Source organism: Manacus candei, unplaced genomic scaffold, assembly GCF_025592945.1.
Source record: "Manacus candei isolate 608988 ecotype Guabito, Panama unplaced genomic scaffold, ASM2559294v1 h1tg000121l, whole genome shotgun sequence".
In the NCBI taxonomy this organism is placed as follows: domain Eukaryota; kingdom Metazoa; phylum Chordata; class Aves; order Passeriformes; family Pipridae; genus Manacus; species Manacus candei.
Genome location: NW_026138169.1, coordinates 204,464 through 223,573, shown reverse-complemented (window position 1 = coordinate 223,573; position 19,110 = coordinate 204,464). Strand labels below are relative to the sequence as shown.

At 66.2% G+C, this 19,110-nt stretch overlaps 3 protein-coding genes across 5 annotated transcripts; 2 read left to right on the top strand and 1 right to left on the bottom strand.

Annotated features, from left to right (window-relative positions):
- Window positions 1–104: 104 nt before the first annotated feature.
- On the bottom strand, window positions 105–3,684 carry SLC30A3 (solute carrier family 30 member 3). Its single transcript, XM_051770619.1, is given in 9 exon segments — window positions 105–329; window positions 408–542; window positions 889–1,006; window positions 1,008–1,103; window positions 1,105–1,327; window positions 1,789–1,942; window positions 2,041–2,187; window positions 2,258–2,427; window positions 3,602–3,684. Coding segments are annotated over 9 exon segments (1,272 nt in total). The 3' UTR covers window positions 105–183.
- Window positions 3,685–5,175: 1,491 nt separating this feature from the next.
- On the top strand, window positions 5,176–15,526 carry LOC127462184 (uridine-cytidine kinase-like 1). Of its 3 annotated transcripts, XM_051770620.1 has the most exons (14): window positions 5,176–5,438; window positions 5,713–5,819; window positions 6,109–6,279; window positions 6,742–6,813; window positions 7,063–7,252; window positions 7,348–7,409; window positions 7,688–7,704; window positions 8,420–8,518; window positions 13,444–13,537; window positions 13,650–13,712; window positions 13,819–13,941; window positions 14,016–14,123; window positions 14,202–14,358; window positions 14,503–15,520. In XM_051770620.1, exons 1-14 carry the CDS (start codon window positions 5,186–5,188, stop codon window positions 14,574–14,576), a joined length of 1,590 nt encoding a protein of 529 aa, XP_051626580.1. In that variant the 5' UTR covers window positions 5,176–5,185; the 3' UTR covers window positions 14,577–15,520. The 3 variants fall into 3 exon arrangements, with proteins under 3 accessions (XP_051626580.1, XP_051626581.1, XP_051626582.1); XM_051770621.1 differs by lacking the exon at window positions 13,650–13,712 and having other exon boundaries at window positions 14,503–15,526; XM_051770622.1 differs by lacking the exon at window positions 6,742–6,813 and having other exon boundaries at window positions 14,503–15,521.
- A 535-nt stretch (window positions 15,527–16,061) lies between these two features.
- DNAJC5G (DnaJ heat shock protein family (Hsp40) member C5 gamma) lies at window positions 16,062–18,827 on the top strand. The gene is made up of 4 exons (XM_051770616.1): window positions 16,062–16,248; window positions 16,510–16,723; window positions 16,858–17,011; window positions 17,600–18,827. Exons 1-4 carry the CDS (start codon window positions 16,136–16,138, stop codon window positions 17,680–17,682), a joined length of 564 nt encoding a protein of 187 aa, XP_051626576.1. The 5' UTR covers window positions 16,062–16,135; the 3' UTR covers window positions 17,683–18,827.
- Window positions 18,828–19,110: the final 283 nt, after the last annotated feature.

Below are 19,110 nucleotides of genomic sequence, written 5' to 3'. Positions count from 1 at the left end.
CAGGGAGCCCCTGTGCTGCTGCGGCCAGGCCACGGGTCCGTCCCACCCAGGATCGTGCACCAGGGGCACTGTCCCACCCCGGGGCTACACAGCAGTGGGGTGGGTACAGGGAGGACAGCACCCTGAGCTGCTCCAGGGCAGGGGGGGCCAGGGCCAGGCTCAGTGCAGCAGCAGGCAGGGGTCTCAGGCATGGGGGTCCTGGCAGTGGGGACAGGCTGCTGTCTCCTCCCGGTGCCGCTCCACTTGCACCGTGCACGATGCGAAGCCGAACCTGCTCTGGAGCCGGGCGGTGACATCCCAGAGGACCATCTCAGGGTCGGCGCCGGCCTCTGGGGGCAGCAGGGCAGGGGCTCAGCCCAGGCATGGCCTGGGGGACCCCCCGGCCGTGCCCTGCGCGGGTCACTCACCCACAGCCACGTGCACTGACACAGCAGGGTGGCTCGGCGTCAGCGCCCACAGGCGCAGGTCGTGGGCACCCCGCACCCCGCTGGCCCCCAGCAGCACCTCCTTCACCGCATCGAACTCGGCGCCCCGTGGTGTCCCTGCCAGCACCACCTGGTCACGGGGGGCCACCCTTGGCCCCCAGCCACAGCCCCCACCTGGACCAGGGCTCCTGGTGGGGTCTGCCAGGGCTGGGGGCTTCCCCAGGGGGACTAGGCTGGGCACAGTGGCTCCGGGCTGAGACAACCTCACCATGGGGAAAACGTACCTGGGGTGGGGAGGAGGGGCTGGGGATATTTGGGGGGCAAGGGAAGGACAGAGGAGTGGACCGGGGCGAGCAGAGGAGGTGAGGTGCCTCATGGGCAAAGTATTGCAGCAGCTGCAGCCCCAGGAGCCTCTGTGCCCCCCTGCATCCGTGGTCTTGCACTCCCCTCACTCATCACTCACCTTCCATGAGGACCCTGAAGACATCCCTGAGGATGGTGAAGGTGGAACCGAGGACAAAGACCGAGAAGAAGAGAGTGCTGATGGGGTCTGCGATCTTGCACTGGGGCTGCAGAGAGCGGGGTCTGCGTGAGGCTGGGGGGCAGAGCTGAGCTGGGCCCCTGGGAGTGGGGCACCCTGCATAGGGCTGGGGGAGTTGCTCCTGCAGGCAGTGCAGGTGGAGTCCAGCCCGGGCACCTTGAAGTAGATGATGGTGGCAGCCACGAGGACACCGACGCTCTGCAGCAGGTCACCCACCACGTGGACGAAGGCTGCCCGCACGCTGGTGCTGCCAGGCAGGGGGGCATGGCCAGGCTGGCACCCCCCAGAGCTCTCCAGCTGCTCATAGCCCACTGTGCCGTGGCCATGGCCGGCGGGGGACTGGTGCAGGATGTAGGCCATGCTGGGGAGAGCAGGGCTGGATCAGTGCCGCACTGGCAGGGCATGGAGGCCCCACTGGCCCTGCCTTGCCCTGCACGGGCAAAAGGGGCACAGGCAGGTATCGTCCTCCAGGACGGTGGAGGGGAGTGGGGCTGGGGGTGCAGCACAATGGCAGGGAAGCTGCAGCACTGCTGGGAGGTGCATGCGACTGGGCAGGGATTTAGGCCTGGGGCTTGTACCAGGACTCAGAAGGTGCTGCTTGGGGGGCCAGGGGATGTGGGGCATGGGGATGTAAGCACGTGGACTGGAAGCTGCAAGCATCGGGGAGTGACAGGGAAGAGGAGGAGGCAGTGCTTGAGGACGTAAGGCTGGTGCACAGGGACAGAAGGGGACCAGAGGGCATGGCTGGGGGACTTGGGGTACCGGGGTCACACGTGGGGCAGGGCTCAGGCTGAAGGTGCACAGGGGCCATGTGGGACATACACCAGGTTGACGCCGACAGCGCAGGCAGATGTGGCCAGCATGGCTCGCGCCTCGATCTCGTAGTCATTGCTGATGATGCGGGCGGCCGCCAGGTAGACGAGGGTTGCAGTCACAACCCAGATGGAGAGGACAGAGGCCAGCGCACCCAGCGTCTCTGTGGGACAGGAGCCCTAAGTGCCCACCACCCGGCCATGGGGATGCCATGGAGCCGTGCCCCCCGTGGACCCCGCGGGGCTGTGCCTCTCGGCTCACCTGAGCGGTGCCAGCCGAAGGTCATGGTCTTGGTGGGCGGGCGGGTGGAGACCCAGAGGGAGAAGAGGCTGACGGACATGCTGCCCACGTCCGTCAGCAGGTGGGCCGCGTCCGTCATGATGGCCAGGCTGTGTGCCAGGTACCCGCCTGCGGGCACAGAGCAGCTGGCACTCCGTGCTCTGCCGGCAGCCACCCGCCCTGCCCCGGCCCCCCTTACCTATCACCTCCCCGACCATGAAGAGGCAGCAGACGGCGCAGGCGACTCTCAGCTGCCGGCTGGGGCGCCTGCCCCGCCCGGGGCTGGGGGCCGGGGGGCTGCAGCGGCAATGGAGAGCCAAAGCCGGGGCAGGCGGCAGTGCCGGGTGGTCCTGGGAGCCTGTGAACAGACTGGGGGCGGGGGTCGCTGCTGGCCACACCGTCTCCCGTGCCCCTGCCTGGCAACCCTGGGGGTCCCACTACCACCCTGGGGGCCGCAGCCAGACAACCGATGGGGCACTGGCCGAGCCCCCCCGGCGGAACGGGCAGCAAAGGGACCGGTGGCGGCAGCGGGAGGCGGCGGCACGGGGCTCCCGCCGGGACCGGAGCCGGGGGCGGTGCGGGTACCCGCGGGGAGGTGCCGGTGGGACCGAGTTGTTGCGCCTGGGGCCGAGCTGTGGGACGGGGCACCGCTGTGGAGACGTGAGGCGTGGGAAGGGAGGCGGGGGCCGGGGCGCTGGTGCGTGGGGCAAAGTGCGGGAGCGGGGACGGACAGCGAGCCGGGGAGGGGGAGGTGTGATGGATGGACGGTACCGGTGTGAGTGGGTGACGGATGGACGGTACCGATGTGGGCGGGTGATGGATGGACGGTACCGGTGTGCGTGGGTGACGTTTGGGCGCCGGTAGCTGCCGGACGGACATCCGAGGGGGGAGCGGGGCTGGTGCACGGGAGGGAATGGCTCCGCTTCAGCGGAGGCACCGGTAGCAGGGAGGGCGCGGGTGGCGGTGGCGGGGTGAGGGTGCCGGTGGCGGACGGTCAGGGCTGGCGCGGGGGCTGCGGAGGTGCCGATGTCCGTTTCGGATGGATGAAGACGCGGGGGCGGGCGGGGAGGGACGTGCCGGGGGTGCCGGTGCCGGGAGGGGGGGAGCCGTGGGCTTGCGAGTGCCAAGGGAGCTGGGGGCGATGGAGATGCCGGGGATAATGGGGGAGCCGGTGCCGGCAGTGCGGGTGCGGGGGGACCCAGGGTTGCAAATGGGGGGGGATGATGGAGGTGGCGGTGCGAGGAATTGCCGGGGGCCCTGGGAGCTGATGGGGTGCCAGGGGTGGCAGTGCCGGGGTGATGGGGGTGCCGGTGATGAAGGTGCTGGTGCCGATCATGGGGATGTCGGGGCGCTGAGGTGCCGGTGGTGATGGAAGTGCCGGTGGTGACTGCGGTGCTGGACGTGCCGGAGCAATGAGGGTGCCAATGATGGGGGTGCCCGTGATGCAGGTGCCGATGCCGGCGGTGCCAGAGGCAGCGGTGATGGAATGACGGTGGTGCGGGTGATGGGGTGCCGGGGCGATGGGTGCCGGTGCCGGCAGTACCTCTTGAGGCGCAGGCTGCCGTCGGCGCGGCCGCCCCGGGGGCTGACCAGGCGGGCGCTCTCGGTGCCGGTCGGGGGCTCCATCCCGGGCGCGGGCGGCACCGCGGGCACCGGGCACCGGCACCGGCACCGCCGGGCCCCGCCCCCCGCCGTGGCCCCGCCCACCCGCGGGGATGCGGGACGGGGGGTTCTGCCCGCGGGTGCCGCCGTTCCGAGCACCGGGGAGGGGCGTCGGGGGCGGGGAACAGAGGGTTTCTCGGGTATGAGGGTCCAATGGATCTCCAGGCATATCCGTATGCTGGGATACGTGGGAGCTGTGTGTAAGGGGGCTGCAGGGCTCGGCCTCACTTCTGTCCCTGGGCAGGTGGTGACACAACTGATCCTGGGAATCTTCTAAGCACGGGAAGGACAGGAAGGGCGCTGTCGTGCCTGACCACTCCACCACCTGCCGCGGTGAAATGCCAGAGCCGGTGCACGAGAGGAGCGCAGGGACAGTGCCCACCCAGGCTTCAGGAATGCATTTGACGCTGCATCCCGTGGGATCCTCCGAGAGAAGCTGTGGGAGCGCGGGCTGGTTGAGCCGCGAGGAGCAGTGAACATGGGCTGCATGGCCGAGACCAGAACGGGGTGGTCAATGGCCGGTAATGACCAGTGTACCTCGGGGTCAGTACTGGGTCCAGTTCCGTGTAACGTTGTCATTAGGGACCTGGAGGCCGGGCAGAGCACCCTGAGCACGGTGACAGGTGGCACCCAACAGGGAGGGGCGACTGCACCCGGTGGGTCGTTCTGCTCCGTAGTGCGGAGAGACCGGAACGAGCTGGAGAGACGGCGGGCAGGAGCCTGGGAAGGGCCAGCACAGGGCAGTGCCCGGTCCTGCCCTGAGAGGAATCACCCCAGGACGGGTCGGGGGCGCACGGCTGGAAAGCAGCTCCACATAAAAGGCCCCGGGTGTCCTGGTGAACACCGAATTGACCATGAAACAGCAACGTGCCTTTGCTGCGAAACCGGCGAGGGGTGTCCTGGGCTGATTTAGACAAAACATTGCCAGAGACACGGGAACGGGCTGGACCCCGGAACCTCCCCCGGCGCGGGGGTGTCGCGGGTGGCCGGTGCGGGGATGGGGGTGCAGCCCCGGTGCGGGGGTGTCGCGGGGATGGTGGTGCAGCCCCGGTGCGGGGGTCTCGCGGGGATGGGGGTGCAGCCCCGGTGCGGGGGTGTCGCGGGATGGGGGTGCAGCCCCGGTGCGGGGGTGGCCGGTGCGGGGATGGGGGTGCAGCCCCGGTGCGGAGGTGTCGCGGGGATGGGGGTGCAGCCCCGGTGCGGGGGTGGCCGGTGCGGGGATGGGGGTGCAGCCCCGGTGGGGGGGTGTCGCGGGGATGGGGGTGCAGCCCCGGTGCGGGGGTGTCGCGGGGATGGGGGTGCAGCCCCGGTGCGGGGGTGTCGCGCGTGCGGCGGGTGCCCGGGGCGGGGCGGGGCGGGGGGTCCGTCCCGGGGCGGGGCCGGGGGCGGGGCCGGGGGCGGGGCCTGCCCGCGGGGCCGTGCGCAGCGCGGCCCGTCCCGGCAGCCCCCGCGGCCCCGCGCGGCGATGGCGGCGGCGGGAGCGGAGGAGCGGCGGGGGGCGCGCGGGGCGGCGGGGCCCGAGCGCGGCCCCGGCCCCCTGGGCTCTCTGCTCAGCCGGCTGCCGCTGGCGCCCGCCCCGGCCCCGCGGCGCCGCACGGCCAGCCAGTGCAAGCCGGAGCCGCCGCTGCTGCGCACCAGCAAACGGACCATCTACACGGCCGGGCGGCCGCCCTGGTACAGCGAGACCGGCGCGCCCGTGGACGAGGCCTTTGTCATCGGTGAGCGGCGGGACGGGGATGGGGAGGGGATAGAGCCGGGGCCAAGATCGGGCCGGGGAGGGGATGGAGCCGTGTCGGGATCGGGGCCAGGATCGGGCCGGGGAGGGGATGGAGCCGTGTCGGGATCGGGACCAGGATCAGGCTGCAGTCGGAAATTCTGGAGCTGGGCCCCGAGGCACGGCCGGGGAGGGACTGGGACCGGGACAGAGCTGAAGCCGGATCCGGGGCCGTGACGGATCCGAGGCCGGGGCGGTGCCCCCCCCGTTCCCTGCAGGCCTGTGCGGCGGCAGCGCCTCGGGCAAGACCACGGTGGCGACTCGGATCATCGAGGCACTGGACGTGCCCTGGGTCGTGCTTCTCTCCATGGACTCCTTCTACAAGGTAAGGGTGGGGACCCGGGAGTTCGGCGCGGTGCTGAGCGGTGCTGGGGCTCGGGGGTCCAGTGCGGCCCTGGGCAGTTCTGGTGCCAGGAGTCCAGCGCAGCGCTGAGTGGTGCCAATGCCTGGGGGTTGCACAGTGCTCAGGGATCCAGCGTGGCACTGAGTGGTGCCAATGCCTGGGGGTTGCACAGTGCTCAGGGATCCAGCGTGGCACTGAGTGGTGCCAATGCCTGGGGGTTGCACAGTGCTCGGGGATCCAGCGTGGCACTGAGTGGTGCTGATGCCTGCAGGTGCTGGATGAGGGACAGCAGGCGCTGGCAGCCCGCAGCGACTACAACTTTGACCACCCCGATGCCTTCGACTTCGAGCTGCTCATCAGTGTCCTGCGCAAGCTGAAGAAGGGCAAGAGCGTGAAGGTGCCAGTGTATGACTTCACCACGCACAGCCGGCGCCGTGAGTGGGTGGGTGCCTCAGGGCCGGGCTGGGCCTGGGGGTCAGAGCCCCAGGAAGGGGAGCACCTCTGGGAGCTGGGAGAGTAAGGCAGGGAGGGGCTGGGGATCATCAGATGTGGGGGGTTCGTTTTAGGCTCATACCAGAGTTGTAGAGGCGGCAGGAGCATGGGAATGGATCTCAGAACAGGCCAGCACAGAGTTCAGGGAGTGGCTCAGTGTGGAGGAAGGATGAGAGCTGGGGGGAAGGTGTTGGGCAGAGGTTTGGGGTCTGGAGCCAGGCTCAGAGTCCATGCTCAGCTGGAGTGTGGTGCGCAGGTGCGAACAAGGGCCTCGAGAGGTTGGGTGGTGCAGGACGATTATGGGGAGCCCCACCACACTGGTGAGAGTCTGGGGGTGTCAGGGAGTGTCTGTGCTGGTGCTGCTGCGGCATGCGAGGAGGGCAGGACGAGCACAGCTCCTGTCTGCCTGCAGAAAACGGTGTATGGGGCCAATGTCATCGTGTTCGAAGGGATCCTGGCCTTTGCCAACAAGGAGCTGCTCAAGGTATTGCTGCCTGAGGCAGCCACTGGCCCAACTCCATGCTGACCTGGAGGGGACCTGTGGAGATGGGACGGGTGCTCGCCCTGTGTGCCACTGCAGTGGTGGGGGCTGTGGAGGGAGAGGTCACCACGCTCGCTGGCAGAACACCCTGTGCCAGAGGCACGGGGGAAGTGACGCTGGGTGCCGCGGCTGGACGGCCGAGGGGAGCAAGGCAGGGTTGCATAGGGGTGCTCACCCCTCCCAGTTTTCCAGCTCCTGGACATGAAAGTGTTTGTGGACACGGACTCTGACATCCGGCTGGTGCGGCGGCTGCAGCGCGACATCATGGAGCGCGGGCGGGACGTCGCGGGGGTCATCAAGCAGTACAACAAGTTTGTGAAGCCGGCGTTTGAACAGTACATCGAGCCCACCGTGCAGGTCGCCGACATCGTGGTGCCCAGGGGTGAGGCCAGAGCTGATCCTGCCATTGAGAATGGGTGTCTTGGGGCAGGGGTAGGTCAGCATCCGTCCCACCTGGCTCCACTGCTCCCCTCTCAGGTGGGGAAAACTTTGTGGCGCTGGACCTCATCGTGCAGCACGTGCACAGCCAGCTGGAGAAGGTGAGCCGGGGCGAGGATCAGGAGAGTCCTGCACGTAGAGGGCAGGATGGGGCTGTGCACAGCCCTGTGCTCCTGGAGCAGCGGGGGGGCTCGGTGTCACCTCTCTCTTCTCAAAAGGCCTCAGCGTGGCTCTGAGGGCAGCAGAGCTGAGAGGCAGGCACTGGGGAGGAGGGTGGGAGCTGGCCGGGCTGCCCACGATGGCTGTGCTGGCCTGTGAGTGACTGACTGGGTGTCCTTGTGTCCTTCTGTGCCGCGCCGATGATCGTTCCACCGCCCAGCGTGAGATCACGGTCAGGTACGTGGGTCCTGCCGCCACAGAAGGGCTGGTTCTGGGCTGGGGTGGGGGGCTGCCGGCACCCGCTGGATCCTGAGTCCTGCTGCCTCCCCATCACCACTGGCAGACCTTTGCTCTGGTGCCCCAGTGTAGCTGCTCCTCCCCGATGCTGCAGTGGCTGCTCTCAGCTCCCTGGGGCTCGTGTGGCCGCAGCTGCGGGCTCTGTGTGACCCGTCCCACACTGTGCCTGATGTATGGCCAGCTCTCCACCCTGCTCCATCTCTGTCTGGAGTGGGGCTCCTGCCCCGAGTGCTGGGTTATCCTGGGCTGTTCACTTTTGCAGGAGAAGTGCCCTGCGTGCTCCGTGTTCCGTGGGAGTTCGTGTCCTCTCTCAGTGGGACAGCCCTTGTCCCTTGCACAGCCTGGTCCCAGGGTGTGTGGGATGGTCCTGCCCCTGCAGAGCTGCTGCTTCTCACGCTGGCTGAGGCCAGTGCTGTGGAGGCTGCAGCAGCAGCGTGTGTGGTCTGGGAGATTGGCCCTGGTCTGTCTCTCTGGTACCTGGTACCAGACGTGGGTCATTCCTCAGGATCCAGACAGGAAGGCCATGTGCTTCCTGGTGACCAGCCTGTGTAGAGGGGTCTCTTGGAGCCTTCCTTCAGCGAGGCCGTGTCCCTCCAAGGGCCCAACGTGGTGGCTCTGCTTGTGCTGCACGGCTCTGACCCCCTTTCTCTCGCAGGGCAGCCCTGGCCTCTGCTCACCAAGGGCAGCCGCTGCCGAAGACGCTGAGTGTCCTGGAGAGCACACCACAGGTGCGGGGCATGCACACCATCATCAGGTACGTCCCTGCCCCTCCTCCAGCCTGTTGAGTGCTGTCACACCACAAGGCCTGGGGAGAATTTTCCTCCTCTCTACCACGGGATGTCAGTTGAGGGTGTGGGCCTGGAGCAGAACAGCTGAATGGAACTGGCCCTGGCCCACAGGCACTTCTCTGGTGACAAGACCTTGGCACATCTACCTTGGGTGATGCCTGACCCAAGGGCTGCCTTTTCCTACAGAGAGAGGGGACCGATTGGCTCTTTCCTCACTGGAGCACAGGATGGTGGCACAGGGCAAGATGCCTCCTGCCCCTCTCCCAGGGCACTTGAGTTTACAGCTAGCTTAGAGAAGGAATCTGGGCTGCTGCTTCCATGACTTCACCACTCCCTTGATCTTTTCATTCCTCTCTGATGCTCCTTTTGTCCAGGTGACAGTAGTGTTATTGCAGGGTCAAGGGCTGGGTCCCCTGGAACCACTGAGGGATTCCCTGTTGTTGTGGCTGCAGAATCTGGCAGTCCCTGTGTGTGTTTCTGCATAGCAGAGAGGGAATGCTGAGCTCAGCTGGGCCCTCCTGTGCCTGTGCATGCTGTGGTGGTATGGCACTTGTGTGTGGGTTTGGAACCCCGTGTCCTTATCAGAGATCTGGAGGGGATTGAGTGCACCTTCGTACATTCACAGATGAGACCAAGATGAGAATGAGTGTGGATCTGCTGAAGGGTGGGAAGGCCCTGCAGAGGGATCTGGACAGGCTGGATTGATTGGCTAAAACCAGTGGTGTGAGGGTCAACAAGGCCAAGTGCCAGATCCTGCCCTTAGGTCACCATAACACCATGGAATGCTCCAGGCTGGGGCAGAGGGGCTGGAAAGCTGGAAAAGGCCCTGGGGGTGTTGGTGACAGTGGCTGGACAAGATCCTGGGTGGGCCCAGGTGGGCAAGAGGCCAATGGCCCCGGGGCTGTGCCAGCACTGCTGTGGCAGCAGGGCTGTGCCCTCCCTGTGCTGGCAGTGCTGGGGCACCTCCAGTGCTGGGGCAGCTCTGGGACCTCAGACAGGACACACATGGAGGGGCTGGAGCATGTTCAGGGAAGGGAATGGAGCTGGGAAGGGGCTGGAGCAGCAGGAGCAGCTGAGGGAGCTGGGGGGGCTCAGCCTGGAGAAAAGGAGGCTCAGGGGGGACCTTCTGGCTCTGCAACCCCCTGACAGGAGAGGGGAGCTGGGGGGGGTTGGACTCTGCTCCCAGGGAACAAGGGACAGGACAGGAGGAAACAGCCTCAAACTGTGCCAGGGGAGGGTTAGGTTGGATATAGGGAACAATTCCTTCATGGAAAGGGCTGTCCAGCCCTAGCACAGCTGCCCAGGGCAGTGGTGGAGTCCCCATCCCTGCAAGGATTTAAAAGCCATGTGGATGTGACACTTGGGGGCATGCATTAGTGGTAGCCTTGGCAGTGCTGGGGGAGCATTTGGACTTGATGGTCTCAGAGAGATCTTCCAACCCAAACAATTTATGCTCTTGTGATTCTTATGACCATGTGCAGGCTGGGCACCACCTTGTACATTCCTCTCCCTGCTCCTCCCTCCTGAGGAAGTGCAGGCTCCGAGGTGGGTCACGGCAGTAAAACAGGTGATGTGGCACTGCAGGCTGTGCCAGGCACAGCCCTTGCCAGGGCCCACGTCCCTCCCCCAGGCTGTGCCTCTGCCTTGTGCCACAAGTGCCTGATGACCTTAATCCACTGGCTCAGGGCTGTGCTGAGCTGCTGGGGGGGTTGGGCTGTTCCTGGGACCTGCAGCACCACTGGCCTCGAGTTCCTGTGCCGATGCCATGTGGGAGCGGGGTTGAGGGTGGTGGGCTGAGCCCTTTGCAGATGGTAACTGAGAAAGGCTGTGTTTCTGAGGGGTGTCAATTTGACCTGTCAGCTGCCTCCTTAGATCCTGCTGGGGCTGGGGCAATGCCGTTCCCAAATCCCTGAGCCAAGGAGCTCTGCTGGGAGAAGTGCCTGTGTTAGGGGACAGGGAGGCAGCTCATGTGAGACTTGTCAGCTGGCTTCTACATGACTTGGGCACAGTGTAGGGCTGTGGCTGGTCTCCATGTGGGACCCTCTGCTCCCAAGCTGCTGCTCTCACCTGCTGCCCTTCTCCCAGTCTCCCAGGGAGCTCCAGGCTGGCGGGGACCAAACACACCTTTTGCCACACTTCCTGCAGCTCTGTGCTCAAGGTTACTGCGTCCCAGCAGATCTGGCTCTTGTCTTTATGCATCAAATTAGACAGTGGTTTGGGTGGGAGGGACCTTTAAGGGATCCTTAGTCCAGCCCTTGCCATGGGCAGGGAACCTTCCACTAGACCAGGTTCCAGCTGCCACGGTGCCACTGGCCCCACTCACAGTGCTCGTGGAGTGCTGCTGCTCCCACCAGCTCAGCCTTTCCGAGTGCCCTGGTATCCCAAACCCGGGGCCTGGATCACTGCAGAGTTGTGAGCCAGGATTCCCCTCCCTCCTTTTCCCATCCTGCCTTTCCCAGTGCATCTCCCTGGGACGCAGCCGGTCGATCCTGGCGTGCCAGGCTGCTGCCAGCCGGCACCGTTCCCTGTGGTTCCACACTAGAGGCTACTCGTGCTCCACCCGTCTGTCTGCTGGGAGGGTGTTGGTGGCAGCAGATGAGCATCACCACAGCAGATCCAGGCTGGCATCCTGGGGGAAGTGCTTTCCAGAGCGATTTTCTGTTGTTGTGGAGGGGCGGAAACTGAAAATGAGCCTCGCACTAGAATAGCTGCACAGTCTGAGTCATGAGGCTGAGGATGGATGGGGTACGAAAGATGCAGTGACAGGACAAGGGGGAATTGCTTCCCACTGCCAGAGGGCAGGTTAGATGGGATTTTGGGAAGGAATTCTTCCCTGTGAGGGTGGTGAGGCCCTGGCACAGATTGCCCAGAGAAGCTGTGGTTGCTCCATCCTTGGAAGTGTTCAAGGCCAGGTTGGATGGGACTTGGAGCAACCTGGGATAGTGGAAGGTGTCACTGCCCATGGCAGGGGGCTGGGGCAAGGTGACCTTTAAGGTCCCTCCTGACCCATACCATTCTGGGACTCTGTAGCCCATCCATGCCCAGGTTTCCCAGTGCCCGGCTGTGCCAGTTGGCTCTTGGCTGCGGAGAATCCTGTTTGTGAGTGGAGCCAATTCAAACTCCAGGCAGATGCTCCCGGTCCCTCTAGGCCATCCAGCACCCTCCTGCTGTCTCCTGAGCATGCTGGGGAAGGCTGAGGTCCTCAGGAGTGCCAGCTGTGGTGCTGCTGTGCCCAGCTGTGGGCTCCCATGTGCCACAGTTCTTGTGCCCCCTCCACAGGTGGGAGCAGTGCGTGCCCTCAGTGGGTGAGTGGACTGTTGTTGGGACAGTGGTGTCCCCTTTGGGAATGCTCTGCCACCTGAGGAGGCGGGATGGCAGCAGTGGTGGAGTGATCCTGGTCCCCTGCTGCTGCCGGGGTGTCTGGCTGCCCTCCCTCACACGCCCCTTCCCCCTGTGTCACCGAAGCTGCTTGTGCCCTGTATGAGGAGAATTTTCATGGTTGTGCCTCCACAGGAAAAGCAGCATGGTGGGGCCAGGGGTGCTCCCCCATGCCCAGAGGAACCTGCCTCTGCAGGAGCACTATGGGTCCCGTCCCACCCAGTCGGGGCTGGCACAGCCGGTGTGGGGCTTGGCGGGGGCAGCTGCCTGGGACAGGACAGGCTGCTGTGGAGGCAGGGCAGCTGCCAGGCTCGTGCTGCTCTCGAGCTGCTGTGGGTGTGTGTGTGGGTGCAGCCCATCCGTGAGTGCATGCTGACAGCCCGTGCTGGGAGCTGTAGGCAGGGCGCCTGTTCCTTCCAGACCAGAAGTTATATTCCGCCTTCCCTGAGGGTGCCAGCTATGCCTGGGGATTTGGGAATGTCTGTGTCCATGGGCTGCTGTGGTCGCTGCAGGTGCTTGCCCGTGAGTGTCCCCAGAATGGCTGCAGGAACACCCAGGGACAGCAGTGAGTGTTGATCCTCCTCCGGGCACCTCGGTGGGGCTGTCTGTCAGCCGGCAAGGTGTGAGAAGCAGCAGATGATGTCTTAAAATGCAGACTAAAAATATTCAATATCCTTCTGCCTTTTCTGGAGCGTTGCCAGCTCCACCTCTTCCATCTGGGAACAAGCACATGTCTGTGGAGCTCCTTTGTCCTCACGTTCCCCTCAAGGCTGGTAGCCAGAGCGCTCCCAGTAGGAAAAGCAAGTCACTTTTCCTCTGCCCTGGGGTCAATGCCCTGCACACAGGGCTGACTTTACCCCTCCCGAGGGAGGGGACAGGTTTCCTGGGAATTGCAGCTCTGTGGCAGCTTTGTTCTAGTTCATTTTTTTTCCGCCGTCCTCAGCTCATCAGGGCTGTGAGGAGGGCATGCCGGGTATTTCAGAATCACCTGGTTCGTTGGCAGTGCTTTATCTCTGACTTAGTACACAGAGGGAGGGGCTGGGGATATGTTCAGCCTTTTCCCGTCATCCAGCACGCTGGCCATGGTGCACTCTGGTCTCTTCCACGGTGGGGTCCTGATCCGTCCTGGCTCTGTTCCTGTTCCCCCCTGGGCTCCCCAGCACTCACCTATTGTCCTGCTCCTGAGTTTCTGCTGCCCCAGGACTGCTGGTGCTGCCTGACCTGCTCCCACCCCCCGTTCTCTCCCAGCTCTCTCCACTGTCTGCAGACAGTGTTGTGTCCCCCTCCCAGGGGAATTGAGCCCCTCTCTTACTGTGTGGTCCCATCTAAGACAACAGCCAAGGCCTCTGAGTCCTGAAATGCTGGTGATCACTGACTATGTCACGCCGAGAGTGCTCTGGTTCCCACAGACTGGGACTGCTCTCTCTGATGGATGGCCTCTGGAGCCCTGCATGCCATCTGCAGGGAAATAGTGGTGGCTCTGCTCTCATCTGATGTGTGTCCTCCCTCCCAGGAACAAGGACACAACCAGAGATGAATTCATCTTCTACTCCAAGCGCCTGATGCGGCTGCTGATTGAACATGCCCTGTCCTTCCTGCCACTGAAGGTGAGTGGCTGCTCTTGGGTGCAGCCACAGCCCCATCCCCGTCCCCTCTCCTGAGCCCCTGGGCCACGAGGCCTGGCTTCCCCCACACTCCCTTGTGCTCCCCTTTCTGCAGTCGGTCACTGTGGAGACGCCCCAGGGCACGACGTACGAGGGGAAGCGGTTCCACAGGCAGCGGGTGAGACACGGTCCCAGGCCCTGCTCCCCACGAGCAAACGTCTGCCCCGGGCCAGGTCAGCACGCGCTGGGAGCGCCCGGCACATGTGTCCCTGCCCCTTCCCCAGATCACCGGCGTGTCCATCCTGCGAGCGGGAGAGACCATGGAACAAGCCCTGACCGCCGTCTGCAAGGACATCCGCCTGGGCAAGATCCTCATCCAGACCAACCTGGACACGGGAGAGCCCGAGGTGAGCCCCGCTGCACCCCGGCACAGGCCATGCAGCGCCAGCGGGTCACCGACCGTCCCTCCTTCCCTCCCCAGCTCCACTACCTGCGCCTACCCAAGGAGATCAGCGAGGACTACGTCATCCTCATGGACAGCACTGTATCCACGGGGGCTGCGGCCATGATGGCCGTGCGTGTCCTGCTGGTGAGGGGCCGGGGTGGCGGTGTGGGGATGTGGGACCCTCTGTGCCCAGCCAGGCTCTCAGAGCTCCGTGTGCCGCAGGACCACGACGTGCAGGAGGACAGGATCTTCCTGCTGTCACTGCTGATGGCAGAGATGGGGGTGCACTCCGTGGCCTATGCCTTTCCCCGTGTCCGCATCATCACCACTGCTGTGGACAAGAGAGTCAACGAGGAGTTCCACATCATCCCGGGCATCGGTGAGGGGGACAGGGGTGTGCTGTGCCTCACAGCCAGGCCCAGCACCCTTGGGGGGAGTCCCACGGCCACACTGAGGGGGCTCTGGTGGAGATTGCAGTGGGGCCGGTGCTGCCATCGCCTCACTCTGTCCCCTCCTCCTCCAGGTAACTTTGGGGACAGATACTTCGGAACCGATGGCCCCTCCGGCTGGTGTGAGAGTGACGGCGTGAACTGCTGAGCTGGTCAGCCGTGGGGCCACTGGCCAGGCTGGCTGCAGGGCTGGCCCCCACCCCTGCCCCCCGGAGGGGCTCCATCCTGCCAGCCTGTGCCCACCTGGCAGCCCCCGGCTCTCAGGACCTGCAGAACAAGCCCCTCGCTGCCAGCCTCCCTCCACCCCAAAGGACCAATCCTCCCCAGGGAGGAGAAGGAGGAGGAGGAGGAGGGATGGCCTCATGCAGCCCAGGGAGAGGGGACATTTCAGCACATTCCTTGCCATCTGAGCCCTGCCTCTGGGGCCCTGGCCAGCCGTGCCTCCAGAGGGAGTGGTGGTCTCCCCACAGCTGTGCCTGAGGGGCTGCTTACCCTCTCCCCAGGGGAGGAGGGGGACAGGGCCTGGTACCCACTGGGCACTGGGCGAGCTTTGTGCCTGGAATCCGTATTTATTTGTATTTATTGTGGGTAGCCGCAGGTTCCAGCAGGACCCCCGACATCAGGGACTGGGACCTCATGTTCCCACTGTCTCCCCGCCGATCCACACTCCATGCCTGCCAGTCCGCGCTCCGTCCCCACCCTGTGGCCCCGGGAGTAGCGGGGTTGGCATCTAGCTGCTCTCCCGGTGGCGGCCCAGCCCCGGTGCGCAGAGCGGAGCCGCTGTCCCCGGGGGCGGTGAGGCGTCCCGGTGCTGCCCTTGTTGCTCAGGTTCTTCTTCCAAAGGGCGGCGGCGGCCTCGCCCCGCCCCGGCGGCAGCAGGAGGCTCCGGGGCCGGGGCTGTGCCCGTGCCCCAGCGCTGTCCTGGGGCCCGGCCGTGCCGTCACCCCCGCGCTGCCCCCGCCGCCGTTTTGTACCAATAAAGGAGCAGCGCGACCCCCGTGTGCCGCCTCCTGCCGCCGCGGGGCCGGGAGCGGAGCGGGCGGTGTCCCGGTACCGGGCCGGGGGCAGCACGGCTGTCCCGGAGCCGGGCGGGGCGGGGTGTACCCGGGGCGGGACGGCGCGTCTGGGCCGGTGTCCCTGGGGCCAGTGCGGGGTGTCTGGGGTCGGGGTGTCCGGGGCCGGTGCGGGGTGTCCGGACCGGTGTCCCCGGTGTGTCCGGGGCCGGGCCGGTGTCCCCGGTGCGGGGTGACCCCGGTGCGGGGTGTTCCCGGTGCGGGCTGTCCGGGCCGGTGTCCCCGGTGCGGGGTGTCCCCGGTGCGGGCTGTCCGGACCGGTGTCCCCGGTGTGTCCGGGGCCGGGCCGGTGTGCCCGGTGCGGGCTGTTCCCGGTGCGGGCTGTCCGGGCCGGTGTCCCCGGTGCGGGGTGTCCCCGGTGCGGGGTGACCCCGGTGCGGGGTGTCCCCGGTGCGGGGTGACCCCGGTGCGGGGTGTCCCCGGTGCGGGCTGTTCCCGGTGCGGGGTGTGCCCGGTGCGGGGTGTGCCCGGTGCGGGCTGTCCGGGCCGGTGTTCCCTGTGCGGGCTGTCCGGGCCGTGCCCTCCGTACCGGGGCGCGGGCGGCGCCTGCGCAGAGCGGGCGGAAGCGGCGGCGGGCGCGGCAGGGGCGGTCGGTGCCGCGTCCACTCCGAGCCCCGGTGCCCTCGGCGCGGCCATGGCGGAGCCCCCGCGGCCGCAGCGGAAGCTGTCCCGGGTCGGGGAGAGCCTGTACCGCGTGCTGGGGCTGCAGAAGGGCAGCTCCCCCGAGGAGATCAAGAAGGCCTATCGGTACGGGGGGGTCCGGTGGGGTCCGGGGAGGGGACCGGCCGGGGAGTCGTCCCGCCAGCTTCGGCACGTGGGTCCGTCCTGGGAACGCGGTCGGGATCCCGCGCGGGCGGTCCCGGTCCCACCCCGGGGGCCTGGGTCTGTCCCGAGGGGCGAGGCTGTGCTTCCATCCCGGGGGTCCTGCTCCCATCCCGGGGTTCTGGGTCTGTCCCGGGGAGCGAGGCCGTGACCCCACGCCGGGGGTCCCCCCGCCGCGCCCCGCAGGAAGCTGGCCCTCAAGTACCACCCGGACAAGAACCCCGATGACCCGGCGGCGGCTGAGCGGTTCAAGGAGATCAACAGCGCCCACGCCACGCTGAGCGACGCGGACAAGCGCCGCCTCTACGACCAGTACGGCTCCCTCGGCCTCTATGTGGCCGAGCAGTTCGGTGACGATGCCGTCCGGCACTACTTTCTCATGTCCAAGTGGTGGTTCAAGGTGAGCCGGCGTCATCCGGATCCATGGGTTCAGTGGGCCACCGTCTCTCCCGGCAGGCCAGGGGCTTGAGTGGGCTCACGGGACCAGCATGACAGGGCTCAGGTGAGCTCACGGCCCCTCCGTCCCTCCTGCAGGCGCTGGCGCTGTGCTGCAGTGCCCTCACCTGCTGCTGCTGCTGCTGCTGCTGCTTCTTCTGCTGCGGGACATGTTGCCCGCCCAAGGAGGAAGAGTCCTACAAGTACGTGGACCCCAAGGACCTGGAGGCTCAGATGCGCGCGGAGGACAGTGGTGAGTTGGGCTGGGTCAGGCTGGAGCCCCAGCAGCTGGAACTGCCTGCATTTGATTTGTTGAGGGCTCTGGGGTCTCCCCCGTCACATCTCACATGGGGGATGGAGCTCTGGCTCAGGGCTTGGGTCAGATTTAGCCACAGCCAGCCAGTCCTCGGTGTTTTCTGTGTGGGTGAGGGCTGGTGACAGTGACAGAGGGAGCCACTGGATGGGCCATGGGGACGCCTTCTCCTTCCCCATTTGCCCCTGGGAAAGGGCCCCCCTGAATCGACCTGTAGTTCAGAGACCCTTCGCCTGTGCTCTCTGGGGTATGGAGCATGGGAAGAGCAGCCATGCTCCAGGCTGGCTCCATTCTCTGGCACTGGCAATGCTGGTGTCGATGGGGCTGATGCTGGGTGACTGCCACAGGCTTCTGTGGGGTGGGGGCACTGCCACAGGGCTCTGCACTGGCAGTGTGGGAGCCCTTGCTCTGGGTGTGGGAGCTCTGGGCTGTGGGAGCCCTTGCAGGGGTATGGGCACATCCCAGATTCCTGCTCGCTGGCACCACAGGGTGGGACTGAGCCACTGATCTGCAGCTCTTCCTTTTCAGATCCACAAATCCCTGTCGTGGCGCAGCCCCCGCCTGCCAGCACGGAGCCGCTGCCGGCTGCCAGCACCAGTGCTGATGCCTGAGGCTGACCCCGTCCCGCTGGCTCCCCAGGACTCGAGGCACGGATCCTCCTTTGGGACTGTCACTTTCCGGGACCCTGGTCCCACCCTCTGGGCTGGCACTCCAGCCCCAGCAGGGGTATAATCTCAGGTTAATTTGGCCAGCATCAATGCAGAGGCCCCCGGGCCCCTGCTCAAGCTCCGGGGCGATGCCCCTGTGTCCCAGCACTGGTGGTGGTGGTGGCCCAGAGCCCACCCTGCTGCAACCCCCCCAGTGCCTCGCCCGCTGCCGTGCCCCGCCGGGCACTGAGCACAAGCAGAGAGCGCTCCAGGCCCGGCTCCGTAGCTCAGGAGCTGTCCGAGACCATTAACACTGTAACCTCTGGGGCTGGGCTGAGCCCGCTCCCCCCTCATGGGACCCTCCCGATGGGTGCTGGGTGCCAAACGCTGCTGTGGGGTCGGGGTGCTGCTGTCTGTACCCCTTTCCTCTGCCCTCTAGGTCTTGTGGGCACCATTAAAGGCTGACGGGAGGGGAGCACGTGTCTGCCTGGGCTAATCTGGGGCTGCTGGAATGCTCTGCAGCAGGATGTGCCTCTGCCTGGTCCTGCCTGTGCTGGGGGCTGTGCCCATGGGTCCCATGGGGTGGTGAGCTGAATGGGGTAGGCAGGTCGTGTCCTGAGTGGGGTGAGTGTCACTCGTGTCCTGCCACCCACCTGGAACTGCTCTGTGTCCCCTGCTGCTGGCTCCCATAGGCTCTCTTCTCTTCCCTTCCTTGCTGCTGCAGTCCTGGAGCCCTGCTCCCCACTGCCTGGCCAGGCCCCCTGCTCCTGCCCTACTCTCTGGGGAGCTGTGGCCCCGTGGAGGTCTAGGGCTCTCAGGGAGGGGGCTGAGGGGGACAGAGTGAGCCCCTTGCCCTTTCCTCCCACCCCTGGTCACTGCCTCTATCTGCAGCTGCATGGGCTCTGTCTCACCCCCTAAATATAGCCAGTGTTCCAGGGTGAGTGGAGACAGAGGGGCCCTGGCACCAACACTGCCACTCTGCTGACACTGGGCTTGAACTGTGGGGTCTGGGGGATCCCAACCTCCCCTGGCCCAGCTGCTTGCAGGAGGGGCATTACTCCCAGTCCCACTCTGCCTGGGCCCTGTTCCCCTCTGGCTCTACGGCCCTGGCACCAGCCAGCCCTGGTCCCCTGGGACCTCGTCCTCCCCAGGTGGGAGGCAGCGGGGAGCCCTGGGGAGCAGCACTGCTCACCTGGGGCACTTGGGGCTGCCTGGGCCGAGGGCTCCGGGCTGGGACGGGGTGGGATGCGCATGGTGGAGAGGGTTGCTGGTCCCTGGGGGTCAGCCAGTCCCCAGAGTTCAGCCAGTCCAGGGCTCAGCCCATCCCAGGGCCTCAGCTGGTCTCAGGGTATCAGCCGGTTCTGGGGTCAGATGGTGCCGGGACCAGCCGGT

Coding starts and splice junctions, on each gene's coding strand:
- DNAJC5G (XM_051770616.1), top strand. CDS start 16,136: ATGGCGGAGCCCCCGCGGCCGCAGCGGAAGCTGTCCCGGGTCGGGGAG. Junction 16,249..16,509: donor GAGATCAAGAAGGCCTATCG/GTACGGGGGGGT, acceptor CGCGCCCCGCAG/GAAGCTGGCCCTCAAGTACC. Junction 17,012..17,599: donor GATGCGCGCGGAGGACAGTG/GTGAGTTGGGCT, acceptor CTTCCTTTTCAG/ATCCACAAATCCCTGTCGTG.
- LOC127462184 (XM_051770620.1), top strand. CDS start 5,186: ATGGCGGCGGCGGGAGCGGAGGAGCGGCGGGGGGCGCGCGGGGCGGCG. Junction 5,820..6,108: donor CCATGGACTCCTTCTACAAG/GTAAGGGTGGGG, acceptor TGATGCCTGCAG/GTGCTGGATGAGGGACAGCA. Junction 14,124..14,201: donor TGGCCGTGCGTGTCCTGCTG/GTGAGGGGCCGG, acceptor CGTGTGCCGCAG/GACCACGACGTGCAGGAGGA.